General features: G+C 54.5%; 1 protein-coding gene and 3 non-coding genes across 4 annotated transcripts in view; 3 read left to right on the top strand and 1 right to left on the bottom strand.

Annotated features, from left to right (window-relative positions):
• The first annotated feature begins 522 nt into the window (after nucleotides 1-522).
• The window catches only part of EHD1 (EH domain containing 1), a 32,837-nt gene continuing 20,718 nt past the window's right edge, over nucleotides 523-12,641 (top strand). The window contains exon 1 of the mRNA XM_059882851.1: nucleotides 523-11,747. Within this exon, the coding sequence (XP_059738834.1) occupies nucleotides 11,720-11,747 (28 nt within the window). The 5' untranslated portion in view covers nucleotides 523-11,719. The remainder of the gene's footprint in view (nucleotides 11,748-12,641) is intronic.
• Nucleotides 1,908-1,990, top strand: MIR194-2 (microRNA mir-194-2). The gene has a single exon (NR_031094.1). It is a non-coding gene; the product is annotated as a microRNA mir-194-2 (primary transcript).
• MIR194B-2 (microRNA mir-194b-2) lies at nucleotides 1,922-1,974 on the bottom strand. The gene has a single exon (NR_162399.1). It is a non-coding gene; the product is annotated as a microRNA mir-194b-2 (primary transcript).
• MIR192 (microRNA mir-192) lies at nucleotides 2,108-2,213 on the top strand. The gene has a single exon (NR_031349.1). It is a non-coding gene; the product is annotated as a microRNA mir-192 (primary transcript).

Genomic DNA, 12,641 nt, shown 5'->3' with positions numbered 1-12,641 from the left:
TTACCTTGTCTCTGGGGAACAAGGAAGGAGGGGCCGCTCTATGGGCCCCTCCCACCCTGTTCTCCAGGAGCACTGCGCTGAGATGGGAGGGCCCGTGGGGAAACTGAGGCCCAGGTTAAGAGGCGTAGAGAATGCTCACCTTGCTGGGGTGTCAGCAGAGCCCCCCACCCGCTTGGTGCCCCTGGTGGGCCCTCCGTGAGGACCTGGGCCCCAGGTGAGCGGGGCAGAAGTTTTGTCCTAGTGGCCCCCAGGGTCCTCACTGCCCACGGTCGCGTGGGGCGGTGGGCCATGCCGTGACAGGGTAGCGGGGTTTTGATGGCTGGGATCTGATGCCACCAGGAGAGGCAGGTGGGGCCCAGGCTGATGCTTCCTGGAACTGCCCCACCCTGCCCGAGCACAGTCCAGGGTTTGATGCCCTTCGAACTGCACTTGTGATCAGTATTGACAGGCGACAGGGTAATCATTAACTGCGGCCAGGGGCTGGGCCAACGGCTCAAAAGGCGCTGGGCCCAGAGTGGGCCCACTTCCTCCTCGTGCCGCAGGGCCAGCCCAGCACCCAGGTAAGAGCCTTCCCTGTGGGGTTAGGTCCCTGCAGCCCCTCTGCCCACCCACCCTGGATGCTCCCGAGCCCAGCCCTTCTAAGAAGAAAGGAAGGGCCCCGAGGCAACTCCTGGGTGACCCAAGCGAGTCCTTTCTGCGCCTGGGCCTCGGTTTCCATCGATGGAAACCTGAGTGGACAGCAGGGGGATCTCTGCCGCTGCCCCTGCCTCTGCCAGACCACGTACTTGGTCTTGCCTACAGGTCTTCAAAAGAACCTTCTCTGTGACCTTGGGCAGCCTCCTCTGCCCCCCAGGGCTGGTTTCCACTGCTGGGAAAGGGGTCCATAGCCTAGGTCCACTCTAAAAGCTCTGAGTCCCAGGTCTGCTTTCTCCCTAGAAGCTTTGGGTTCTCCAAAGACCCCTAGGCCTCACAGGACTACTATTGTAAGGGGCCAGAGCCTGTTTGGTGGGGATGCGAACACACTGCAGGAGAGAGGGCTGTTCCCCAGGGGCCCTGGGCCAGATCAGGGACCCCAACCAACACCCGCTTCCTCTCCCAACTGGGGGGACAGACCCAAAGCTGGAAGGGGAGGTAGCTCCGCAGCAGCGCTGGCCAGGGTGACCTCACACACCCTGGTATGAGAACAGCAGCACTCAGAGAGGTTAAGCCACTTGCTCAATGTCACCCAGCTCCTAGGACCCTGCTGGCTGTCGGGCCACTGAGGTGCTGAGTGCTCTCCCAGAAGGCAGCGGCTGATAGCCCTGTTCTTAGCATTCTGTGGGGGGGTGATGTCTCAAGCACCTTCTCCCATGCTCCCCGCCCCCCAGCTCTGTCTCCTTCCCATTCTCTGCCTGCCCCTCTCATCGCCCTCTCTTGGCGCCCCTGCCTCAGTCTTCCGCTTTCTCTGTCTCCCCTTCCCTGTCCCCCCACCATTCTCTCCATCTCATCTCCAGCTTCGTGTCTGGTGCCCTCCTCAGGGTTCTGGGCATTCAGAGGCCCCTGGAGATCGCAGGTGCCCAGTGGTCCCTCGCTGTGTCTCTGCCCTGTGGCTGCAGCAGGAAGGGTGGGCAAAGGGCAGAGAGTGGAGGCCGCAGCGGCAAACCTGAACCTGGGGCCCAGCTCTAGTTGGGAAAGAAACGAGGAAACAAGGGACTCGGGGAGAGGGTGTGGGGGTGTCATTGGGCACAGGCTGCCCGGGAGCTGTAAACGGGAGCCACTCCCAGCTTTATGAGCAGATCTGGGGTTGAGCCTGGACTTCGCCCAGAAGGAGTGCTGGCATCAGACTTCAGGTGTGGGCCCCAGATGATAAGGAGCCTCCATAAAAAGACTGGACCGGGGGCCGTGAGGACAGGGCCCAGGCCTCCAACTGGCTCCCACCCCCTGTAACAGCAACTCCATGTGGAAGTACCTCTAGTTCCAGTGGGGCTGCTGTTATCTGGGGTGGGGGCCACGCCCACGGAGGAGGCAAAGCGGCGACTGCCCAGCACACCAGCAGGGACCCCCACCCCCATGGCCACACTCCCAGCACCAGGGTGGCGAAGGGCGGTGGGCTGTGAGCAGGCTGCCAAGACCGAGTGCACAGGGCTCTGACCTATGAATTGACAGCCAGTGCTCTTGTGTCCCCTCTGGCTGCCAATTCCATAGGTCACAGGTATGTTCGCCTCAATGCCAGCCACCAGGACCTGCGGGGGAAGGGGCGGGTGGAAGGTGCCCTGGCGGGCCATGAAACCTGTCTACCACAGTCCTGCCCCCTTCCCACCTTTCCACTTTCCTTCTTGCGTGGGGAAAATGAATGAATTGCTTTAGGGCTCCACCTCCACTGGCTGTGCTGTGTCTCTGCTCAGTCCGTGCGGTTCCCTCTGCCTGAGCACCCTTCCCAGCCTTTTTGTCAGGCTTACTTACTATTAATAACTGTTCCAAGCTTGGCTGGATCATTTGCTGCCTCCAGGAAGCCTTCTTAAAGCCCACTTGACCGGAAGTGCCCAGCGAGCACCCCCAGCACCCCATGCTTCCCCCAAGCACTGCATTCTCCCCATGTTTCTGTTCTCCCATCACCTATGAGCTCAGCCCCCAGCCCAAGCCGAGCCCAGGTGTGTGCTCAATGAATGTCTGGACCGACCCTGGGCCTCCACCTTGCACCCTGAGGAAGCACCGCCAACGGTCCAATGTGGCCAAGAGGAGCCAAGGACTCTGGGTTCCAGTTTGTGCTGGAGCCCCCCAGGAGCCAGGCCCCTGCTCCGCCCACCCCTTCTGCTCTCTTGACTGCCCAGGCCCCCGCTGTGGACAGAAGCACGGCCCCCACCCCTGCTCCAGCTCCCATAGTAGCCTCACTCCTGCCTGGTTTTTATAACATGGGGTTCTGAGAACATTTTCATTTGAATAAAAAGGTTTCTGCTGCTAAAAAATTAGTATTTAAACATTGGAAACACAGACCTAGGGATAAAGTCCAAATTGCTTAGTAAATGGAATGTTTTTGAGCCCTTTCTGTGTGCTGGGAGCTTGCCTACATCAATCATCTGGAATCACCCCAGCAACCTTGTGAGGTAACTGCTGTGAGGCTGGTCTGGGAGGTGAGAACATGGGCTCAGAAAGGGTGAGCATCTCTCTAAAGTCACAGAGCAAGTCAGCCTTCTCCCTCTAAGGACTTGGCGCGGCTGGCCAGGCAGGGATCGGCCCCTTTCCCTCGCTCCTTCCCACATCAGCTTTGCTCTCAGTGTCCCGTCAGCCCCACCCCCTCTGCTGAGGGCCCTCAGGGATGACCCTCCTATGACTGAACGATCTGCTCCCCTCCACCTGCACCAGCTCCTTGGGCCTCTCTGTCTCCTTATCTCATTCTGTGTGGGGCTGAGAACTCTAAGAGCTTATCTTATCCTTATGCTGATCCCAGACTCCTCGAGGGCAAAGTCCGGGACTCATTCATCTTCTCTGGTCTGGCAGCCCGACGCAGTAGGTGTTCGACTTACTCTGGCTGTGTGGAGGATCTGAACTCTGACCCTCTCGGGGCTGCTGGCTCCTGGGGGAAGGGGTGGCAGGCAGCCTCCTGCTCTGGCTTTACTCCTCTACCTGCCTCTGCAGAGCCCTCTGATGGCTCTCAGAGACCAGAGGCAGACCCAACTCCCTCCCCCGGGCTCCTCCATCACCACTGACTTGCGGCCTTTCCCCAGCAGGCCCCGGGCCTGCGCACATCTCGCCTAGCCTGGAGATCTCCAGGACGCCTCCCAGCTCACCACTAGAGCCGGCTTCGCCCTCTCCCCTACTCGCTGGTCCCCAGGGTGCTGTGTGGCCTGTCTTAGAGCTCCCCTTATACCCCATCACCAACACCCAGCTACTCTGCCCGCAGACTGAACCCCTAGGAGCAGTGGCCACTGACTTTGTGTCCTGCAGCCTCAGAGAGTGGCACAGAGTAGGTGTTTGAATAAGTGCACGCTGAAGGAGCACGTCTGTGAATGAAGATGCTTGGGGGAGGGGCAGCAGAAGCCCGGAGCAGTCAGCACAGTGCCCGCAGGGAGGAGGCCTCAGTAAATTCCAGCCAGCCGCTTCCTCACTATCTCCACACATCCGTGGACCAAGGTGATGCTGACTAGGGCGGCTGAGCGTACACACAAATTAACTGTCCACCCTCAAAGAAAGGACGTCAGGGAAGAAGTGGTCAGAGTTGTGTGGCCTTGATCGGGAAAGGTTCCCTGGGGAAGGTGAGTTGACTTCAGCTTTTGCTGAGGTGAAGCCCAGGAAGAGGTCGTGAGCACTGGAGGGGCTGAAGGAGTGACAGGGGCAACGGTGGGTGCAGAAAGGGGAAGCTGGCATTCATGCGGTCGGCCCGGAAGCCCGCTCTTCTGCAGGCTGCACTCCCAGCGGCCACCAGCAGGGGGCGCCCCGGACCGCCTCCCCGCCCAGCCCTGGTCCCAGCGGCCATCCCCCGGCCCCGCCCCGCCCGGACCCCTCCCGGTCCGCTGGACACAGTCAGCACCCAGCACGCAGCGGCTGGTCCCCGGTGTTCAGCGCGCATCTCACATTAAGTGAGGTTTCTGGTGGGACGTTTATTGTTACTTGTGTATAAAACAAATGTATAGTATATATTTCAGAGTATAAAATGAGTCCATGTGTTACACCATTGAAGATAAGAAAATCTGCCTTGCAGAGCTTCCTTGCAGGTGTTCTTGAAGGTGACCCCTCCCCAGGTAAGCGCAATGCTGACCTTCACCGTAACCATTTCCTCGCCTTTCTCTGCAGTATACGACCCAGGTAGGTAGCCCAGAACAGTGTGTGTTGATTTGGCCTGGGGTCGTTTATTGAATCAGTGGAACCTTGCGGCTGGGTCGAGCGGATGCCAGGTGGTTCCTGGACCTGTATTTTGTTCCCATTCACTCACTGCCCACAGTGCTCCATTGCATGAGTAGAATCCAGTTGATTATCCGGCGGACTGTAAAGGTACCTTGGCACTACTAGGTAACGAGGGGGCAGACACTGGACAAGGCCACATGGTGCCTGAAAGAGGGGTGCCTGTTACAGCGCAAAGCGGCTGGCTTTCGTGAGCTTTCGGATCTTTGTTCTCCGACCAGGGATTGAACCAGTGCCTGATTTCCAGGGAATTCCCTTCTTTTTAACAGTCAAGAAACTTTCAGAAAAGCTGCAAGAGAAGTACAGTGAACATCCATATACCCTTCGCTCAGATTCACAGTACTTGTCATTTTGCCACATTTGCTTTCTGTCTCATGCACACACACGTTTGTGTTTTTTTTTGAACCATTTGGTAGGAAGTTAGGTAGGTCATGACCTTTCACTCAAGTATTTCAACATGTATCTCCTAAGAACACTGACCTGTCTTACGCAACCACAGTAGTTACCAAATTTAGGCCTGGCATCCGTGATGTAACACTGCTGCAACCCTGGGATCTGATACGCCGGCCCCTTTCCGGTGTCTCTGATTGTCCCAGTAAACTGGGATCATGCCTCACGTTTGGTTGTTAGGTTTCTTTAGTCTTTAATCTGGAACAATCCACAGCCTTACTTTGTTTTTCAAGACTTTAATATTTGTGAAGGACAGAAGAGCCTGGCGTGCTGTGGTCCATGGGGTCACAAAGAGTCAGAAAAGACTTAGTGACCAAACAACAACATTTTTGAAGAGTACAAGGCAGTTGCTTTGTAGAATGTCCCTCAGTTTTTTTCCTCTTCTTCCCTCCCATTAAGAAAATTAAAAAAAAGAAAGAATCAAATATGTCCATTATATAAAATTTGGACAATGTAGGGAAGTAAACTAAAAGAAATAAACCAATGAGATCAAACCAATTGGTCCTAAAAGAAATTAACCCTGAATATTCATTGGAAAGACTGATGCTGAAGCTGAAGCTCCAATACTCTGGCCACCTGACGCGAAGAGCTGTCTCATTAGAAAAGACTCTGATGCTGGGAAAGACTGAAGGCAGGAGGAGAAGGGGACGACAGAGGATGAGATGATTGGATGGCATCACCGATTCAGTGGACATGAGTTTAACTCCAGGAGATAATGAAGGACAGAGGAGCCTGGTGTGCTGCAGTCCATGGGGTCACAAAGAGTTGGATGCGGCTTAGTGACTAAACAACAATAGCAACAACAAAACCACAGTGGCCCCAGCTCCTCTGACGCAAGAATAGCCCTGTAGACATTTCCTGTAAGCACTCGGGTTAGCTGCCTTTGTGGTCCTGTGCACTCTGTACACTAACATTTACTTCTAGGAGGTGGGTGCTTTCCTTAGCTCTGTTTTACACCCTGTCCCACAGACCCTGAGTCTTGCTAAAGATCAGGTTCAAGATAGGACTCGAACCTGGTGATGCACTTGGCCCTTAGGCTGCACTGTTTCTCTCCATAGCGGCTGGCTGTGTGTGTGTGTGTGTGTGTGTGTGTGTGTGTGTGTGAACCTCCACCCTACTGACATTTTGGGTTGGGACCAGGTATCTCTTGGCTTTGGGGGCTGTCCTGTGTCTTATAAAATCTTAGCAGCACCGACTCCACTCACTTGATGCCAACAGATCCCTCAAGCTATGACATTCAAGAATGTCTCCAGACATTGCCAAGGGTGTCCCCTGGGGAGAAGAGTCACCTCCAGTTGAGAGTCCCTGTGTGTGTGTGTGTGTGTGTGTGAAACCAGGTGACTGTATATTCAGTTTGATATCTGCTTGAATGGCTACCCACTCCAGTACCCTTGCTTGGAAAATTCCACGGACAGGGGAGCCTGGCGGGCTATAGTTCATGGGGTCACAGAGTCGGACACAACTGAATGACTAACACTTTCACTTTTTCACTTTTCCCAGTTATCTGTACTCCACAATCACTCTAGTTTCCTTTCATTTTCTTCTCATGTCCTGTTGCCAGGAGTTGCCAATCCAATAAACGGTTGGTTGACAAAAAAAAAAAAAATCCATTGCAGTAGGAGTCTTCTGTTGCCGCACAGAAAATAACCACAAACTAAGTGGCTTAAAACAGCAGTCACTTATTAGCTCACGGGTCTGTAGGTCAGAAGTCCAGTCTCGAATGCTGACATCAGGTGTTGGCCGGGCTGAGTTCTCTGGGAGCTCCGGGAGGCATCCACTTCCATGCCTGTTCTTGTCAGCTGGGAGGGATAGACAGGAGTCTGTCCTTGTGGCTCCAGAAGTAAGATCTCCGTTTCCTTGCTGGTTGTCAGCTGAGGGCTGCTCTAGACTCCTAGAGCACCAACATTCTTCTCCAAGTGGTCCCCTCTAACTCAAGCCAACAAGGGCACATCCTTCGCCGTTCTTCTTGCACTTTGAGTCTCTGACTTCCTCTGCCACCAGCCAGAGCTCTGCTTTTAAAGACTTCGTGTGGACTTCCCTGGTGTTCCTGTGATTAAGACTCAGGGCTTCCACTACAGGGGGCACGGCTTCAACCCCTAATCAGGGAACTAAGGTCCCCCATGCTGTGTGGTGTGGCCAAAAACAAGCAACCAAAACAACAAACCGCAAAATAAAGAGCTTGTGTGACGAGGTCAGGTCACCGGAATAACCTATCTGAAGTCCACTATACCATCAAACATGACCAGCTGCAGGAGTCATGTTCATCGTATTCACAGGCTTTATACAGGGTGTGTGCACCAGGGCGGGGGATCTTGGGAACATCTCAGAATTCTGCCTACCGAAATTACCAAAGGGTAAAGGGCTCTGGAAGGGGGAGGACTTGGGACCAAAGGGGAGGAGGCCAGGCTGGGTGAGCAGGAGATGGAGGCACCACCCCAGCTGGATGGTGCCAGTTGGGGTACCATCTGGAGGTACCAGTTGGAGGCTCGACCCCAACTCCAGGGAGGGTCCCGTTGCATTCCTGCCCCTCGAGAAGCCCCAGCACATACTTCTGGGACCGATCATGGAGCCTGGGCAGACATGAGCCCTCCCTTCTCCCCCACTTCCGGTCCCTTTTCAGATGACCCTGACCTGTACTGAAGATCAGGATGAAGGCTAGGTCAGACGGATATTCCAGCAAGGTCAAAAGGGAGGTGAGGATCTGACTGTTGGGAGGGAAGGTGAGCTGGGGCAGCTGCGTGGACCACCCAGCTCTGAGCGACCTGGGTGGAGACTGACTTGGGGAAAGCAGGAGAGAAGTGTTGGATAGCAGAAAGGACTGGAGGTGCTCTGGGACACCGAGGTGCGGGTGTGAGGGGCTGGGCCAGGGACCAGGGAGGCAGGCTTGTTAAAGACAAAGAGGTTTCTGTGCCATGGTGGCTGAGTGGGACACACAATTAGAGATAGAATTACTCTCCAGTCCCCAGCCTGTGGGGCCCATGGTGAGGCTCAGGGCAGCCCCCAGTCATGGGGGAACAGGGGAGAGAGGCTGTGGGGAGGGAAGAGGCAGCTGGAGCAGGAGAACATGCTGGAGAAGACGTGAGAAAGGCAAGTGGCGGCACTCCCCCACGGAGGGCTAGGAGCGTGGTCACCCAGGCAGCAACATCCGCAAGCATCACATGCATTCTGTCTTCTGAGACCACGGGGACATCAGGGTTACAACCACCATTTTCATCAATGTAGAATAAGGGGATCCCAAGACCCTTATTTGAGAGTCCCTTAGACTGCAGGGATATCAAACCAGTCAATCCTAAAGGAAATCAGTCCTGAATATTCATCAGAAGGACTGATGCTGAAGCTGAAGTTCCAATACTTTGGCCACCTGATGTGAAGAGTTGACTCACTGGAAAAGATCCTGATGCTGGGAAAGATTGAGGGCAGGAGAAAGGGGTGACAGAGGATGAGATAGTTGGATAGCATCATCAACTCATGTACAGGAGTTTCAGCAAAGTGTAGGAGATGGTGAAGTACAGGGAAACATGCCGTACTGGCATGCTGCAGTCCATGGGGTCACCAAGAGTGGGACACGTCTTGCCGACTGAACAACAACAAAGACGCTGCCCAGGGATCCCTGATGGTATCGCTGCAGAAGGCAGAACTCTCACGTGAAAATGATAAACCACTTCCCCGGAAGTCCCCACACGTGATGTGTCCACAGCAAAGGCCCGGAGGGCAGGGCTGGGATGGCAGCTGAGCTTTCCGGGGAGTTTAGGTAAAAACCGCACCCCTGAGATCAGATGGGCAACTCCTTCAAGATGCGGTCAGAGGCCGCTGAGACTGGGACACACGTTTGGAAGCCCAGCAGTGGGTGGCTTCCTCCAGCCCCGCAGTGCAGTTTCAATCAACAGTGCTCGAGGCCTCTGCTGCTCAGCTCTGCAAAGCACCACGTGGCTGTATGTACACAGCACCCTGGCAGGGCCCCCCTGGCTGCAGAGCAAGCGCTCCTGCTTCAGGGCAGAGTTCACCCTAGTTGGTACCTGGGCAAAGGCTCTTCAGACCCTTTTGATTTGCTCTGCTACCAGCCCTACCTTGCAACTTCAAATGGTGTAGGTGTGGAAAGAACACAGTGTTAAGATTCCAAAGGTCCAGCTTCTCATTCAACCTGGGTGACTTCAAGCAAGTCACTCAATATCCCCGAACCTCTGGGCTTTTTCCCATTGGGATCTAAAGGCAGAGATCCTGAGCAGCCCTGACACTGTCCCTTCCAAGCTGGACCATGTCCTGACTGCTGCCAGACACCTGCAGGGCCTCCGGAGCCCAGCAACCCTCCCAGAGCCCTAGTGCCTAGAGCCATGTCCTTGAGTCTTCCAAAGAGGGTCCCCATAGAGGTGGAGAGGATACCCTCTGGCTGGTGCTGGAGCCCCCAGCCTGCAAAAGAACAGAACTCCCTGTGTGCCCCCTGCACTGGAAGCTTGGAGTCACAACTACTGGACCACCAGGGAAGTTCAGAATTCCTTGGTTCTTTATTTTATTTTGGCAAAACTGACCTGTTGGCCAAATGTATTCCTCATGACTGAGAGAAAGAAAACTGTGCTTATATGCAAACTTTCAGTGGAAAGAATGAACCACTTCTGATCCCGGGGACAAACCTATGTGTTATGGGTTTTTTCCAGCCTGATGCTTCTGCTATATTTGGAGAAAAATTCTGTTTTTCTTTTCTTTCTTTTTTTTTTAAGTTGTTTTTAGGAGCCATGTAGACATGCTCTAGACCAGGCCATCATGAGGCTGAGCAGACTGGTTGGAGGGTAAGCAGCTGACCCGCTTCTGCTAGCTGGGAGCAGAGGAGACTTAGCATCACCCAAAACAGGGTTTGGCAGGGGGTGTATGCGAATTTGAAGGAAGAAAACACTGGGAGTGGGGGAATGGCCATCATTTCTGAGCAAAAGGAAAACATTTGAATTCTTCTTTACCCTTTTGTCAGGGAACCAGGCAAAAACAGAAAGTAAAAGGGGAGAAACCAAAAGTGAAATGGTTCATTCATGTTTGATGAAACCTTCCCACCAAATAGAAACTAGTCTACACAAAAATGAAAAAAGGAAAGAAAGTTAGGACATTTTCACAGTCTGGGGCATCACTAGATACAGAAGCCGCCCAGGACCCAGGTGCCAACTCAGTGAAAGTGGGGAAACTAGCTGCCACACGCTTGAGCCTCGTAAGGGAGACAGATCCCTTCTTCCAATCCTTTGAGTCCTTGGAGAAAGTCAAGTGGCCATACATAACCAACAGGGGCTGGTTTCATTTATAAATAACCCAGGAACATTTTGTTGTTTTCAGTTTTTTAGGACTGGGTTTTCCCAGCATACAAGGCTCTAGGGAGACGTGAAAACCATGACAGGTCAGTGTGAGAGCTACTGGGACAAGCTCGGGCACCCTCATTCAGGCCATTAGACAACCACCTCTTTCAGGATCCTCCGCCTCAGGCCCTTCCCTGGAACACCCCAGAAGTTGCATCTCCGGGGCGGACCCCTCAAAGTACTGTGGAGGAAGCAAGTCCTTTTGGCTTCTAAGGCTGGCCCCGGAAGTCTGGACGGGTGACAGCCCTGCCTAGGAGTCTCAATATCCTCTTTTGAGGAGAAAGCCAGAGTCTCGTGGTTTCTGTGTTTTACTGTGATTGATGAAAAGAATGCTAATGAAGTCCCAAATAAAAGCAGTTAAGTCAGAGAGCTAAGATTGCAGACAGGGCTGGAATTACTCAGCCGCTCTCTAATGGGGTGAGGTGGGGGGTGGAGGGAAGGCAATCAATTTAATGTGGTTTATTCGATGACAGAGGATGAGATGGCTGGATGGCATCACCGACTCGATGGACGTGAGTTTGAGTGAACTCCGGGAGTTGGTGATGGACAGGGAGGCCTGGTGTGCTGCGATTCATGGGGTCGCAAAGAGTCGGACACGACTGAGCGACTGAACTGAACTGAATTCCCTCAAAAGACACGGAGACCTGATCCCACAAGGGGTGGGTGAGCAAACCTCCCATCTGGCCCCCTCTGGTTCCCACTTGACTCAGCTCCCCTGATATTCTGCTGATTATCAGATTTGAGTTCCTGCATCTGTCCTTTGAGCCTGCCAGCCTGCTCTCTTCCCTGATAACAGGTGCCTGATAACAGGCACCCAGCCCTCCAGGTTCCCACATTTCCCAGCAGCCAGAAGGTTGGACAGGAGGCCTTCACGCTCCCAGGTGAATTTTAGATCTATCCAGGAGTGCCCTCCTCACCACCACCCCCGCCACTTTGGTGTCCTGATACCGGTTACATAACAATCACAGTCTGCAGAGCTCTGACATCACCCACTGAAGATTCTCACCAGCCTGGACAGCCAAGGGGACCTATGTGTGGCCCAGGATGATGATGGGGGAATGAGCCTAACGGAAGAGCCAGGAACTGGTAAGGGCAGGAGGCACAGGTCAGAGTAAAGCATGGTAACTGGTGGTGACCCAGAGAGGAAAGCGGAAGTATTTGGGTTTTTTAATTCCCCCTGAGTTCCCACAAGATTTCACTGTTGCCCCACGTTTCCCCTCCACCCTACATAGGGAATTTTTGATTAACTTCCTCAAAACTCAAAGTGCCAGAGGGCCTAACTTCCTCTTCACCCCACTTCCCCACCCTCAGAAGCAGCCTCTTGAGGGAGGTGGTCTCTTCTTCCTCATGTGTTCTATGTCATATGTGTCCTCCACTGCTAGTGTCCAGCTCCCAATTCCTGGCCTGTGGGGAGCTCAGGTCTCTTGCGACGGCTCAGACTTTCCCTACCAACCTCCTCCCTTCCCATTTTTATTTCCCCAGTCATCACCCCGCCTTGGATGGTCTACTCTCTCAGCTTTCTCCACTACCTCATTCCTGTCTCTCCCTCTCCCAGAGCAGATAAAGGACGAGGGGATGAGAAGGAGTGTCAGGGAAGCAGGGGCGAGGGGAGGAGGCAAGGAAGGGCAGTGCAGACAGGAGGCGCATGGCACCCGGGGTTCTCCCCTGCTTCTGGGGATTCTGAGTGGGAGAAGGAGGGCAGCCCATTGAGGGAGCTGCGGTGGGGCGCGTATTCAGAGTACTGGGGTGTCCAACTGGGAATCTCGCGGGGGAGGAAGACGTGCAAACCCTGGGACGTCCGCGCGCCGCACTTCGGACAGCCGCCTTCGCGACCGCAGCACTTCCGCGAGCCTCCCCACAAGGGGCGGGGCGAAACAGGTGCGGTTGCCACGGCACCCGGGCCTGGGCAGGTGCGGAGGGGGGCGCCGCAGCGGAACTAGCGGCGCTCGCGAGATTTGCAATCGGCCAATGAGAGGCGGG

The sequence above is a fragment of the Bos taurus genome, chromosome 29 (genome assembly GCF_002263795.3).
Source record: "Bos taurus isolate L1 Dominette 01449 registration number 42190680 breed Hereford chromosome 29, ARS-UCD2.0, whole genome shotgun sequence".
Taxonomy (NCBI): Eukaryota; Metazoa; Chordata; class Mammalia; order Artiodactyla; family Bovidae; genus Bos; species Bos taurus.
This window is presented reverse-complemented; position numbering and strand designations above follow the sequence as displayed.